This window comes from Polypterus senegalus, unplaced genomic scaffold (genome assembly GCF_016835505.1).
Source record: "Polypterus senegalus isolate Bchr_013 unplaced genomic scaffold, ASM1683550v1 scaffold_4067, whole genome shotgun sequence".
NCBI lineage: Eukaryota > Metazoa > Chordata > Cladistia > Polypteriformes > Polypteridae > Polypterus > Polypterus senegalus.
Window position 1 is genome coordinate 40,392 of NW_024380273.1, and position 14,356 is coordinate 54,747.

The 14,356-nt window shown below is 41.2% G+C and overlaps 1 protein-coding gene across 6 annotated transcripts in view; it reads left to right on the forward strand.

Annotated features, from left to right (window-relative positions):
* Positions 1–14,356, forward strand: part of LOC120520113 (NACHT, LRR and PYD domains-containing protein 3-like) — a 45,269-nt gene that overhangs the window by 14,251 nt on the left and 16,662 nt on the right. For all 6 annotated transcript variants that reach the window (XR_005631769.1, XM_039742729.1, XM_039742730.1 and 3 more), the window contains exons 4-6: positions 581–740; positions 6,273–6,338; positions 8,457–9,642. Coding sequence is in view for 5 of the 6 variants with exons in the window: in XM_039742729.1 (XP_039598663.1) it covers positions 581–740; positions 6,273–6,338; positions 8,457–9,642 (1,412 nt within the window). In the remaining variant the exon portion in view is untranslated. The remainder of the gene's footprint in view (positions 1–580; positions 741–6,272; positions 6,339–8,456; positions 9,643–14,356) is intronic.

Below are 14,356 nucleotides of genomic sequence, written 5' to 3' on the forward strand. Positions count from 1 at the left end.
GGTTCAGCGCTGCTAACTGACACAGTTACAAAACAAAGGTGTAGTACAAGGGTGTTGTACCGTGTTGGCCATTATGGATGTAGATAGATAGATAGATAGATAGATAGATAGATAGATAGATAGATAGATAGATAGATAGATAGATAGATAGATAGATAGATAGATAGATAGATAGATAGATAGATAGATAGATAGATAGATAGATAGATAGATAGATAGATAGATAGATAGATAGATAGATAGATACTTTATTAATCCCAAGGGGAAATTCACAGTATTAAGAAGTTAAGGAGAATGACACATTTTTTGGCTAACTAAAAAGATTACAATATGCAGGCTTTTCATGGCAACTCAGGCCTATTCTTCAGGAGGGCGTAATTGAAACAAAGGTTGTTATCGGTGGGCAGTTGCTGCGCTGATAAGGACATAGGAGTTTCCTCACACGTGTTTTGGAGAAGTAGGCCTTAAAGGGTGAATGAAAAATTTTGAAGACATTGGGACAGTGTTAAAGATCTTCTAACAAATGGTTTTTGTTCTCTGTCCTCTTTGAATTCTCATCCCCTCTTGTCTCTTGATGCAGACTTTCTCATCTTGCTGTGTCTTTCCTGATGATGGAGGCTTGCTCAGCTTCACTGTCACTGCTGATTTCTCTTCTGAGGACCTGAGAAATGAGCTGTCATGTCTGAAAAAGAGTTTGGAGAAGATCAGCCAGTGGGACATCAAAACATGGAGTCCATCAGGTACAGCGTTTGTTCATGTTGTTGTGAAAGGCCACTCAATGTCCTCTTATTGTTCACTCTAAAAGGACCAGAGTGACTACAAAAGGACATTGAGAGGTGAGACATGAAGAAGGCCTGCTCTTTGACATTTATTTTGATATCGAAAATGTTTTATTATACACTATGTAGCTGCGTTTATTCAAAATTACTAAGGTCCTGCAACTCTAGTTTGCTTCATGGGACTCAACGATAGCTTGACACGTTGAAATGATTCCACAGACAAAATATCTTCATTTCTAAAAGCTTTAGTAAAAATTCAAAGTAAAACAGTTCACACAAAAATAGAGAAATAATTGATACAGCAAAGAAAAGAAAAATTCTTGTTTAAGAAAAGTCCTGTTTAAAGCTTCTATATCTTATTTGTTTCTTGAAGTTATGTCACTTGTAAACTGCTAAATGAGTCTACCAGGCCATGCTAGCAATGAGACTAACTCCAAACACACACTGACTCAATTAACACACATTATTATTTATATAGCAAGAAAGTTCAATCTCATATTAACTTACATGGCGTGAAAGACTACACCATATTGTATGTAGAAGCTAATGTTCTGTAGAGATCACACAAACACGAATATGAATTTAACTTAAGAATTCACTTTCTAAGATTGGCTCTTACATTTCTGACCCCTAATTGGCTATGTAGGAGCTGACATAATTACTATACTTTACTTAATAAGAGCCACTAACTTTACTTTTATATTAACTATAGTTTTCAAGTCTGTGGTGGGCTGGCGCCCTGCCCAGGGTTTGTTTCCTGCCTTGTGCCCTGTGTTGGCTGGGATTGGCTCCAGCAGACCCCCATGACCCTGTAGTTAGGATATAGCGAGTTGGATAATGGATAGAGGGATTGTTTTCAAGTCACACTGCAAACAAACATTTAAGGATTTCTTATTTCAAACTTTGGTAGTTTCTTGCAGCAGGCCCAGTTTATTCACAGGTCTGTCCAGTGTGCTGCACACAAACTCTTCTGACTGCCCCTTTGCCATCTGCCATTGTCTTCATGAGTCGCTCCTTTAATTACTCAGGAATTGTGAGGTGCAGCATCATCTACAATTAAAACAACCTCCCTGTTCAAAGTTTCTTCTTGCTGTAAGCCATTTCTGACGTTCTTGAAGTGTTGGTAAATGCTCCTTAGTCCATCTTTTCCAAAACAAACCAGCCGTGTATTGAAGTTACTTCCAGCATCTTCAAGTGTTTTGGTCATTTTTAGAAAAGTGTTCAGGAGGCTTGTCAGGTTGTGTCTTCGTTAACAGCAAGTGATTGGGTATGAGATCCTCCAAGTCATTTGGGTCGTCTGATGTCTGTCAGAAGTCTGTTATTGATGATTGATTTCACTTCACACATCATTGTTTGGAGTCTTTCATCATCGAGTGTCTGTTGTTTTAGTGTTGAGTTCAGAATCTTTCTTATGCTTCTGATTTGTCTCCCACACTCCACCTTGATGAGAGGCTGATGGTGGATTGAAAATCCATTTGATTTCTTTCTTCATCATACCGTTGCTAATTTTTTCTTGGTCTAGATTTTTAGTTGTGTCACGTAGAGCTCTTTCTGCTCCAATAAACTTTGTTCCATTATCTGAGCAGATGATTTTAACTTGTCCTCTTCTGCACATGAATCGGCGTATGGCTTGGACACAAGAATCAGAGTCTAAGCTGTGTGCCATCTCTATGTGGGCAGCTCTGGTTGTTAAACAAGTGAAGATTACTTGGAAGGAACCAAAATAATCAACTCCAACATTAGTGAATGGTGGTTGGTTGGGAGTCCATACAGTTATCAGGAAAGGTTGCTTAGTTTCTTACGGCCTCTCCATCATTTTGCTTTATTTGAGGCCGCTTCAATGCTTTATCCATGTATACATCAGCTATGAATATTTGGTTACCATAGTAACTTTCAACTCGCGTCCTGGCCTTTGCATAGCCTTGACTTGGTGGCAGTCGCTCACAACCCTCAATCATTTCCTGGGCAGGATCTGTTGTATATTGGATTAGGTAATCTAATTTATCTTGAGGGTTCTCTAAAACATCACCAACAGCGTGATTAAAGGCCCTAATGAAAGCCACTGGATCACCTATAAATAAAGGGACCTGTCTGTGTGGTACTTCACCACTCGGTGCAGGAGGTGCAGAAGCAGGGACTTCCTTTTTTTGGGATAACATTTTAGTCATTTCAGTCACTGACATCTGACATTTGGTTTGATTTTGCACGAGCACATCTATCAGATCTTGTCTGGAACTCAGCCCTTGTGCTAGTGGAACGTGTTTCGATTGTTCCTGTTTTTTTACTATAGACTCAAGCTCCTGAAGCTTTTGTAGCATTTGTGGTCCCCGGCCGGGCTCCCAGGAGGAGGAGAGGAGGGCTTGTGCCTCCTCCAGACCGCGAGGGGGCGTCCGTCCTGGTTATATTGGGGACCACAGGTACAGGGCTTGGAAGCCCAGCCCTGTAGGGACCCGTGGCCACCGCCAGGCGGCGCCCCAGTGCCTATTGATCCCGGGAGCCCGGCACTTCTGCCACACCAGGAAGTGCCGGGGGGAAGACGAAAGGGGACACATGGACGGCTTCCAGGTGCGCAGCCGGCACTTCCGCCACACAGGGGTGTGGCCAACGTTAAGTGCCGGGAAGCAGCTGGAGCCCATCCGGGTTCCCATAAAAGGGGCCGCCTCCCTCCAGTGATTGGTGGAAGTCGGGAGGCAGTAGTGACGGAGCTGGAGAGAGGACAGGAGGCGGCCAGGAAGCAAGGCACAGAGACTGTGGGCCCTGGACACTGGGGGATTCAGTGCCAGAGGCGCTGGGGTTCGTGAGTGCACGTGACTTTTGACTTGTACATATTTATTGTAAATAAACGGTGTGTGGGTGCAAAATATGATGTCCGTCTGTCTGTGCCGGGGCCAGGTTTCACACATTCTATTGAGTTCCTACTGTTCAAGTGTGACTGTCGATGAAGGCGCTGGTGCCACAGCACTTGGCTGATATGACGTGCTGCACTTACTACCGAAAGCAATCTTCAACTGAGAGGTTTGTGAAACTCTAGGTTTTGTGCTTTCTCAAACTTGCAGTTGCATCTCTCCAAATTGATTAACACTAGAATCCCTGAAGTTTACGAAAAAACTTGTAATCCCGGGCCACCTTAAATTCCTTCCTACCTCTCCTTATCAGTGTCTTTTGTTTTGTAAGGGTGTTGATCAGCATAAACAGCAAGCAGCCTGCTATCCCCACCACCACCAGAGTTCAACTCAGGCAAAAAGATCTCCCAGCTCGTCTCTTTATCTACGTGTGAGGTGCCTGGAGATGTATAGGGAAAGTAATATGTCGTTATTTGGAACACATGCATTTCATGTGTGTTTCATATCTACAATGATCTGTGGAAGTGTAGTATGACAGGAAATGCGAGAAATGCAAGAAATATTGAACGCATAACTAAAACAGAAACTTTTTTCATGTTTTAGTACTAACAACAAAATTTTGACATGAGGTGTATAATGTGTGAGAACAGAAGTCCAAATATCAAATAAGCACTTTCACAAAAGGTACAAGTATAACAAAACAAATGGGCTTTTATTCAAGAATATAACCGAAGAAAAGAAATCAGATTAGTGTACTCCATTGTCATGACTACTTTAGTAATACAGTGGTAAGAACTGCTGACTCCTAATCAACAGGTCGCGATATTGAATCTGGGCGCTCTCCAGAATTACCATTTTTAGTAGTGAGCTGATCTTATTGTTACTATTATACACTAAAAACACACATTTGATTTGAGTCTGTAACAGACGGTGTAAATTGATGGTACTTGTAAAGTTTAGCTTTTTTTTTTTTCAGTTTTATTCTGTCAGTCGCATTCACACTTCCCCTGATCTGACAATGCTGTTTTCAAATAAAGATGTGTTATAGCAGAGGTGAACTCAGATGAGGATGAGGGTTTCTTCATCAGAGAAACAGAACAGACGCCTCACCACAAGAAACGTCCACTCACATACAGTATAAGAACAACGCAGCTGCACCAGGCGTAAAGGTGAAAAATGGCACCGTTTGGATGAGGCAAGAGGTTGGGCGCCATTCTGCCAGTCAGTCTGCTCCACACCTGTCCTTCAACAAAACAGCACGGCTTACAGAGCTCGCCAACGTATCGGGCAAAGTCGTGTTTGTGATTGTCTTTATATGAAATACATGTACATGTTACTTATATAAAAGTCAGATCAAATGTTATTTACCTTGATTTATTAATTTATCTTCCTACAGTATAAAGTCACAGGTAGGGTACAGAGCTTCCTGTGTTTGATCAACACGGGCACACTGACAAAGTATAAGTGTACTAAAATGACTTTAGCTGCAGGTGGAAGCTCCACATAACTGTTGTTATTGTTCTGCCTTTGTCCAGAAACAGTTTCATAAACTTTATGACCTTAGTCATTTTCAGTTCATTTTGTGGGAGTGCAGTTCTGTGGGAGTTGTTTCATCGTGTAGTGGGTGTGGCAACACACTGTACCAGTCCATGCTCCACAACTTGACTTGACTTGACTTGTGGACTCAGTCAATGCCACAAGCTGGAGAACACATTGGGTGGCCAATGTTGGTATAAAGTCCGCTTTATCAACTTCAGACTGACAGTTAAACTGGCCAAGTGGATGGCAGTCTCTGAAGGAGTGGCTTGAAGAAGCAGTTGAAGATTGTCGTTATTACACCCTCTCCTGTTGACAGGACAAGAGAAACATCAGGTATCATTCTGAGGAACGTCCTGTAAACACCTTTTGAGACACAGAAGATTACAGAGAAACAGAGCATCTTGTTAAATAAGAGGACATATTGCCTTGTTCAGTGTCTTTGCTTTATGGATTTGTGTGGGTTGACTTCTTCTGAATGAGGTGACGTTAAAAGTGGTGTCCTTCAGGAGTCACTGATGGAGTTGGTGATCTTTATAATATACATACACAATCTGATAAGAATATTATAAGTTAAATTTCACAATTATACCATGCCAGATGGAAGGGCAGATAATGGAGAATTAGTTGAATCATTACAGAAGTACCTAAAAAGAACACAGGAGTGGGAAGATTTGTAGACAGTGAATTTTAATGTAAGTAAATGTGACAAATGATATGGTGTAATTTGAACTGGCCTGTTTTTGTATACTGCTCACATGTCCAGGGCTCTGATGTTCTGATTTGTCCATCCTGTCTGAGTTTTGCTCTGGACTCTTTACATTGGCATTGCCCTCAATATGCCCACTATTCTACTTTGTGGATTTTCTCATTTCTGATGTCTCCTTCATGTGAATAACTAATGGCTTCCAAACAAACTGGGTACATGTCACAGGTCTGGCTCTCATGTCCCATTATATGTCTATCACTAATTCATCAAATTTATACACATTTACAATTATAGAGCCCAGTTTTATAAAGTTCAAAACTTTGTTTTAAAGTAAGTAAAGCTTTGTCCAGGATGACCCGCTCACTGCTATGATTGACCCGTCTGTCTTTATTTCTTTTATCACAGGAAAGAAACTCTTAGAGGAGACTGACACCAGAAACGAGCCAACTGTCTCTGACCCTCGTGCTAAAGGTAACTCCTTTCGTTTACACATCTGCTCAGCAGTTCCTCCAGTCCTGTGCTCATCAGGGGCCTCATGTATAACGCCGTGCGTAGAACTCGCACTATAACATGGCGTAAGCATAAAAGCCGAAATGTGCTTACGCACAGAAAAATACAGATGCAGGAATCTGTGCGTACTCCAACTTCCACGTTCTTCCGCTACATAAATCCCGATCAGCGTGAAAACTAACGCTCGTGCACGCGCATTTTGTAACGCCCCAACTCCTCCCAGGATTACGCCTCTTTGAATATGCAAATAAATATAAATCGCCCTTAAGCGCAGCCTTCTGTGAAAAGACAATGGGAAAAGCACGGGGGGAAATATAAGAATTTCAGCGAATACCAAGTGGAGGCAAAGGAAAAACATACTATTTGTTCAAATAAACCGTGGTATAATCAACAAAATGAAGTTGATCGAGTGACATAGCGTGTTGGAGAAACTTTAAAGCTCACATTCACAAAATCGCACAGTGCCGGAAATAAAAAAGAAGTCACATATCAAAGTCGCCGTGGAAAGCCGAGTTGTAAGCCCACTGTCTGAGTGTCATATGAAAGATTATTAGGGTACAGATAGAAAAAAGGCACACAGTGGGGAAAAAGCACGAAATGTCAACTTCAATCTCGACATTTCCACTTTAATCACGTAGTTTATTTTGTCATTAAAGTATAACACCATAAAATTCATCTTAAAATCGTTTAATTAACCAGTTTCTAAAATCACATCGTAATTAAAGTAGCACGTTAAATGCTTTGTTTTGTATTTGATCTTCTATGTGCTCTGTGTGTGTGAATCACTACTTGCTTCTTAAAATTAAACCGGCTCTCTTCCTCCAACTGGACACAGAGTCCATTACATTTGTGATATTACAGCTCTCTGAATAACTAAAATACTGAGATGTATACGTGATGTCATTTTCATGATGATAGGAGTTAAAGCACGTTATTAAACATGTTTCACTTCGATGAAATAATTTATTGCAGCACTGTTTCTCTTTCTGTTTTATATTCAATATATATTGGCGTAGCCGTCACTGCAGTCAGTGCTTTTCTTTCCCCAAGTAACCGATCGCTATACAATCAGCTCTGTAATAGACGTTAAGCCATCTGTAAGCTTAGCGCCGATTCTTCAAAACGTTTAAAGAACATTGAAACATCTTCGTAGTACATGTTTAATTATTCTATCCTTAACGACACTCCCAGTGAAGAATATAGATTATTTAAATGAAGTTAAAGTTTTATCTGTATAATATAATAAACATATTTTGCTGCATTTCATCTTAAAAATGATATCGTCATCATATGTAAATACGCTTTATAAAGTGGCTCAGGTTGTGCGATATTATAACTGTAGTGCAAGTTTACAGTGAGGTGATTGTACTTATAAGTACTAACAGTTCTACAAGGAGCAATTGATTGAGTGCATTTAAAGTTCTTGGGATTAAACTGTTTCTGAACCGCGAGGTCCGTACAGGAAAGGCTTTGAAACGTTTTGCCGTGGCAGAGACAGCGTGTGCTTAATGCCATATACCGATAATTCTCTTTCCAATCAGCTGCTGCTGTGATTCACACTCAGATACAGTGATATAAATACTCCGAGTGGTGCAGTGAGAGAAATATGGAAAAAGATGATCCGCTGTGGCAACTCCTAACGGGAGGAGCTGAAAGAAGAAGAAGAAGGAGAAGTGAGACTAACAACGCTAAAGCAGTTATGGTATTTGGAATACTATGGCTGTTCCCTGGACCATTATATTGTTACGAGTTAATTACAATCAGATGCATTACACTAATAAACAATATGTGGTTAGTTTCGGTGTATTTATAAAGCCGCGTCAGGAAAATAATGAGTAATCACACAGGAACAGTAGCACTGCTTTGACGCTGGATGCCGCCAGTCTGCAAAACCGAGCGGAGAACTTGCGTACGACAAGGCATGAGGTACCGTGGAAAAGTGCGTGGCTTTACGCCAAGCGTAGGTTTTATACATCGCGATTTGAATGTGGAAAAGTTCTTACGCAATATTTCTGTGCGTACGCACCGTTTATACATGAGGCCCAAGGTCTCCTCATTTCTTCTCATTTTGACTTCTAGACTTCCATGAGACACACAGACAGGCTGTGTCTGAATCCACAAGAACTCTGGGGGCTCAGGCTTCTCCTGGAGATCCACACATCACAGCTGTGGGATTTGAGACTCGATACACAGAGTTGATGGCCATTGAACAGGACCCAAGAAACCATAAGGAGACTGAACATGAACTTATGAAAACTGGGAGGTTTCATGAACAGCTCATGAAGAAAGGAGAATCAGAGAAATGTGAGCGAATCTGGATTGAGCAGCTGTTTAGGAAAAGTCCTGTAAGTGTAAATCCAGTCAACATCATAGTGGTCAGTGGGATGGCCGGAATAGGGAAGACCACCATGGTACAGAAGATCATGTATGACTGGGCCAGAGGCACTCAGTACCAGAGCTTTGCATTTGTGTTTCTGTTTAAATTCAAAGAGCTTAACCTCTTAGACAATGAGAATGAGACACAAATGTCACTGACCAAACTGATTGAAAGGCACTATAAATATCTCAGTAATGATCCACTGAAAGACATTCTGAAGAATCCTGAAACTCTCCTGTTTATATTTGATGGACTGGATGAGTTCAAACACAAACTGGACGTCACCCAGAGTCAGCTCTGCTCAGACCCAGAAGTTGAGGTGCCTGTCCACATCCTGGTCACCAGTCTGGTCAGTCGGACATTACTGAAGGGCTGCTCAGTCCTGATAACAAGCAGACCAACAGCCCTGGAAGCCATGGACATGGAAAGAGTCGATCAGTTTGTAGAGATCCTGGGGTTCTTCCCTGAACAAAGGCTGATGTACTGTAAGAAGTTCTTTGGTGACACTGCTCAGGCTGCTGAGGCTTTTCAGTATGTGAAGGAGAACACCATCCTGTACTCAATGTGCTTCAGTCCATCATACTGTTGGATGATCTGCTCTGTGTTGAAGAGACACTTCATGACACCCGAAAAAGACAAAGGTGAAGCTCTGCAAGTGGGTCAGTGGCTCTGTGAGACTCAGAATAAGGAGTTAAGTAGAGACACCATTGGAGAGGATTTAAAGATGAACTTTAGCAGCACGACTTTATCTGCTGTGGACTGTGCTGTGCTGGCCGCTGTCATCAGCTGCTGTGGAGAGCTTAAAGAACTTGACCTGTCAGGCACACCTCTGACCGCTGAGTGCGTCAAGATACTTGAGCCGGGGCTCAGCTTCTGCAGTAAAGTCTGGTGAGTGATGCGACTTTGACGAGTTTTATCTGTCAGTAATGGCACTTTGTGTCAGGGCACTGAGCTCCACTGTCATAGGACCTTCTAATAAGCCCCACCCACTCAACAGGAAGTGAGGTCAACCGCTAATGACATGATAATTATGCCATCTCATTCTCAATGATCCTTTACAACACGTCTGAACCATCCTGACCTCACGCTGTCGTATCTGTTTCATACTCTTAGAGTCATTAAAGCCCCCTCGTGCAGACAATGAGCCAGTACCACTGGTGAAGATCAGCAGATTAAAAGGATGGATGAAAATTCTCATATTCTTACTGCATTAGTTAGTAATTCAACAACAATGTGAAACATTATATTGTGTGAATGTGACCATAGTGGCAGAGAATTAAACCTAAAATGTGATTACAAGAGTGAGGAGGAATGTTCACAATTTGCAGAATCCCAGATGAATTGATGAATCTCCAGTTCCTTTACACCATCAGTAGACTGACTGTGGGCCAAAAAAATGGACGGCCATGAAGCTGGAGATTTGATTTTTTACTATGATGCATTGATTACCGAGTTGAATTCTTTTTATTTCTTGTTACACTCACCACATGCCCAGACCACCTCATCTACCTCCTGTGGTGGTTCTGTTCAGAGTTCCTTGTGTATTCCTAAAGTCCTCACCTTCTTCATGAGATGGAGTTTAGTAGTCCAGTGCAGGACCCTGGTCTCAGCCCCTTGTCCTCCTACACGTCTTCATTCACTACTCAGAGCTCATGACCACAGGGCCATTAAATAATGAGCTTCATCTGAGGACTTTGTTCCTCTTCATCACCCCTGCCATCTTTAGAGGGGCTTTATCCTCCTGCTCCTTCTGATACTTCAGATTTTCTGTTGAACGTCAAGGCCGGACTGCTTTGTTTGTTTCCATCGCACTAAAGCACCTCATAGCATGCTGACACTCAGCGCACTTGTGCTTTTAGTACTAATCGGCCTGTTATCATTGTGTTTGTGATTTGAAGGAGTGATTCACTTTGCTGGTGATGTTCTTCAAATGTAGCGCCTCTTTTTTAGCCATTCCTAATTTAACAACCCAGTGTATCACATGAATTGTCCAACTTGAGAATAAATGCAAGTCAGGAAAGTGGTTGATAATGCTGACTCCACGCTTCCCTTTTACAAACTCCAGAAACTGCATGATGCTCTCGATACTGTACCCCCATGTAAAATAAACACATGTGAGATGGACGGTCAGCCCTGACTGATGGGTCAGACTCATCACAGTTGTTCCTCTCATCCTCCTCTTCCTCTCTCACACTACTTTTACATTTGGTGCAGTCTGTGCTCTGCTGACCTGTGGTAATGGTAGCCAAACTCTCTGCCTTGTTACTCTTTTTTTTTGCTTGTCCACTGCTTGTCCACTGCTAATAGCTTTGTCTTTTATTTTCTTTACCTGGACCTGTTCACTGTATTGTGGTTCTGTGAACATCTCTTGTTGACCATCGGTCCCTTCAGGTGTTCTCTCAGTCAGTGGCTGCCCACCAAGACTCTCCTCGCCTTTTACATTTGTTTTGGAGGAGGCACAGCAGTGCCATCTTTAGGACTGTCCTCCGGTGCCACTTTAATGAGTGACACGACCTCCTCTTCAGTGCTCACCTCCAGATTTTTACTGACACTGTCTTCAGACATTCTACCAACTTCAGAAGTTTTTCTTTACACAAAGAACGATAGACACTTGGAATAAGCGACCAAGTAGTGTGGTTGACAGTAAGACGTTAGGGACTTTCAAAGCTCATCTTGATGTTTTTTTGGAAGAAATAAGTGGAGAGCTTTGCTGTGCTGAATGGCCTGTTCTCGTCTAGAGTGTTATAATGTCCTAATGTTCTGTCTGTTCCAGGTCAGTTTCTGAAAGGCCTTGAGGTTGAGCTTGATGCCTGTCTAGGCTTGGATGAATCTTTAGCTGTCTTTTCCGTTTCTTTCTGAGCCTTTTTTCTGCTGCTCATTTTTACATATTCTTGCATATACTGTAATTGAACCCCCTCAGGCTGAGTAAATACAGGATACTTCGGAATGATAAAAAAAGAGAAAAAATAATTCAGCTGCTAATGTAGTTCCACTTCAGACGTTCATATCTCATAATGGATGAGACTCCGACTCGTTTCTATCTCTGGCTCTCTGCTGGTCATCACTGGCTCACCTGTTTCATATCCTGGTGTTACTGAAACACTTTGTCCTGTTTTCATTTCACCCTGAGCTTCAGTCATTGCTTCAGATTTAAATGCCAATTTGTCCTCCATTTCTGATTCAGCCATCACTAAATCTGTCACTTTGTCATCTGATGTTCTCCTTAAGAGCTCTCTGTACTCACCGGACATTCCTGGCATATCTGAGTTATCTTTTATCTCACTGTGCTTACATTTGTTTGTCTTATGCCCTGTCTGACTACTTTTAAAGCACTTCATTGACTCTGTATAGACAAGCACAACATAATCACACCCGTCTACTGATTTCATGGCTACATTGAGTTCTGGTGAGTGTACTGTATGTCATTTAATAATATATACACCTGTCGTCTGAATGGGGCGCCATGTTTCCAATCAGGAGATTTGCACATTAGCATGCTCATCATCATGTCCGTTATGACTTCGCCATATCTCCAAAATCAATTTATTAACATTTTGTTTCTCAAAAATGAATGCACATTAGAAACGATGACTTGTTTAGTCTTAGTCCACAAAGATAACACTCTGACTAGCGAGAAGCTTATTAGGAGCCCACCCTGTACCAGGACAAGAACCAAAGTTTCATCATTCAAGAAAACCACAACTGATTTATTCATTTGTGAGGCTAATTGTACATCCTTACAACCGACTGTTTTTGACATCGCAAGTACACAGGCCTCAAGAGAGACCATCAGGTCCACGTACACCTTTATTGACACATTTACACATTGACTGTGATATCTGATCACTTCTTTTTTATTTCGGCACTGTGCGACTTTCTGAACTTGTATTTTAATTGTGATAAAATACACACCTTCCTATTTTAAAAAGTTAGAAAATGTACACAACAATCAGTGCGACTTTGTTAACTGATTTGAAAGTTGGAGTATTTTCTGTGATTTATTTACTTCATTAAAAGAGACAAATATCACTTTATTTAAAATATTTTTTCACAAAGGTATAGTGCCTTTCACTCTATCTATCTATCTATCTATCTATCTATCTATCTATCTATCTATTATATAGTGCCTTTCACTCTATCTATCTATCTATCTATCTATCTATCTATCTATCTATCTATCTATCTATCTATCTATCTATCTATCTATTATATAGTGCCTTTCACTCTATCTATCTATCTATCTATCTATCTATCTATCTATCTATCTATCTATCTATCTATCTATCTATCTATTATACAGTGCCTTTCACTCTATCTATCTATCTATCTATCTATCTATCTATCTATCTATCTATCTATCTATCTATCTATCTATTATATAGTGCCTTTCACTCTATCTATCTATCTATCTATCTATCTATCTATCTATCTATTATATAGTGCCTTTCACTCTATCGATCTATCTATTATATAGTGCCTTTCACTCTATCTATCTATCTATCTATCTATCTATCTATCTATCTATCTATCTATCTATCTATCTATCTATTATACAGTGCCTTTCACTCTATCTATCTATCTATCTATCTATCTATCTATCTATCTATCTATCTATCTATCTATCTATCTATCTATAATATAGTGCCTTTCACTCTATCTATCTATCTATCTATCTATCTATCTATCTATCTATCTATCTATCTATCTATTATATAGTGCCTTTCACTCTATCTATCTATCTGTTGTCACAGTAGGGGGCAGTATCGCTCCCTTGAACCCTCAGGTACCACGCCAAACACCAGGTAAAAGTCCAATAATTATTATTTATTATAATAATTAAGTGCACAAAGCACCACCAATCCACTATTCTCAATAAACAATAACCAATAATACCAACAATAATAAATCACAATCCTCCCCTCCCAGACATGTTGCCCTCCTACCACCCAGCTCAGCTCACCGTCTGGGAGCTCCCTCAGTCCTTTTATATTTCCCGACTCGGAAGTGATCCCAATCCAACAGTCCACAAGTCCTTATTCCTTCCGGGTCAGGGTAAACAATGCTTTTCCTCATCCCGGAAGCCCGTCGATCTTCCTGTGATGAACTTCCGGGTCATAATGAGTCCACTGGCCTCCCGACAGCGACTCCCAGTGGCCCCCAAGGTATCCAGCAGGGCTGTGCATAAAAACTACATGGTCCATGAGGCCCTGCTGGAATTCGGGGCCCGTCCATGCTCTCGGGAGAGCTCCTCCTGGCGGCCTGGGGGTGAGGACCGGAATATGAAGCCGGCCATCCACTACACTATCTATCTATCTATCTATCTATCTATCTATCTATCTATCTATCTATCTATCTATCTATCTATCTATCTATCTATCTATCATGCCACATCGTGTCCAGACTCTCAGCCCCCTTCAGCCCACCCTGTCAGCTTTTATCTCGTTGTTCTCAATTGTCTCTCTATTTTCATTGTGAAGGGCGCTATATAATATAAAGGCTGACTGACTGCACGTCTGGAGAGACCCCCATGTTTAAGTGTAAACTCCTCACACCCCTCAATCAGGATTACAGGCAGAAACCCAAAGTCCTCACTCAGTTCTCT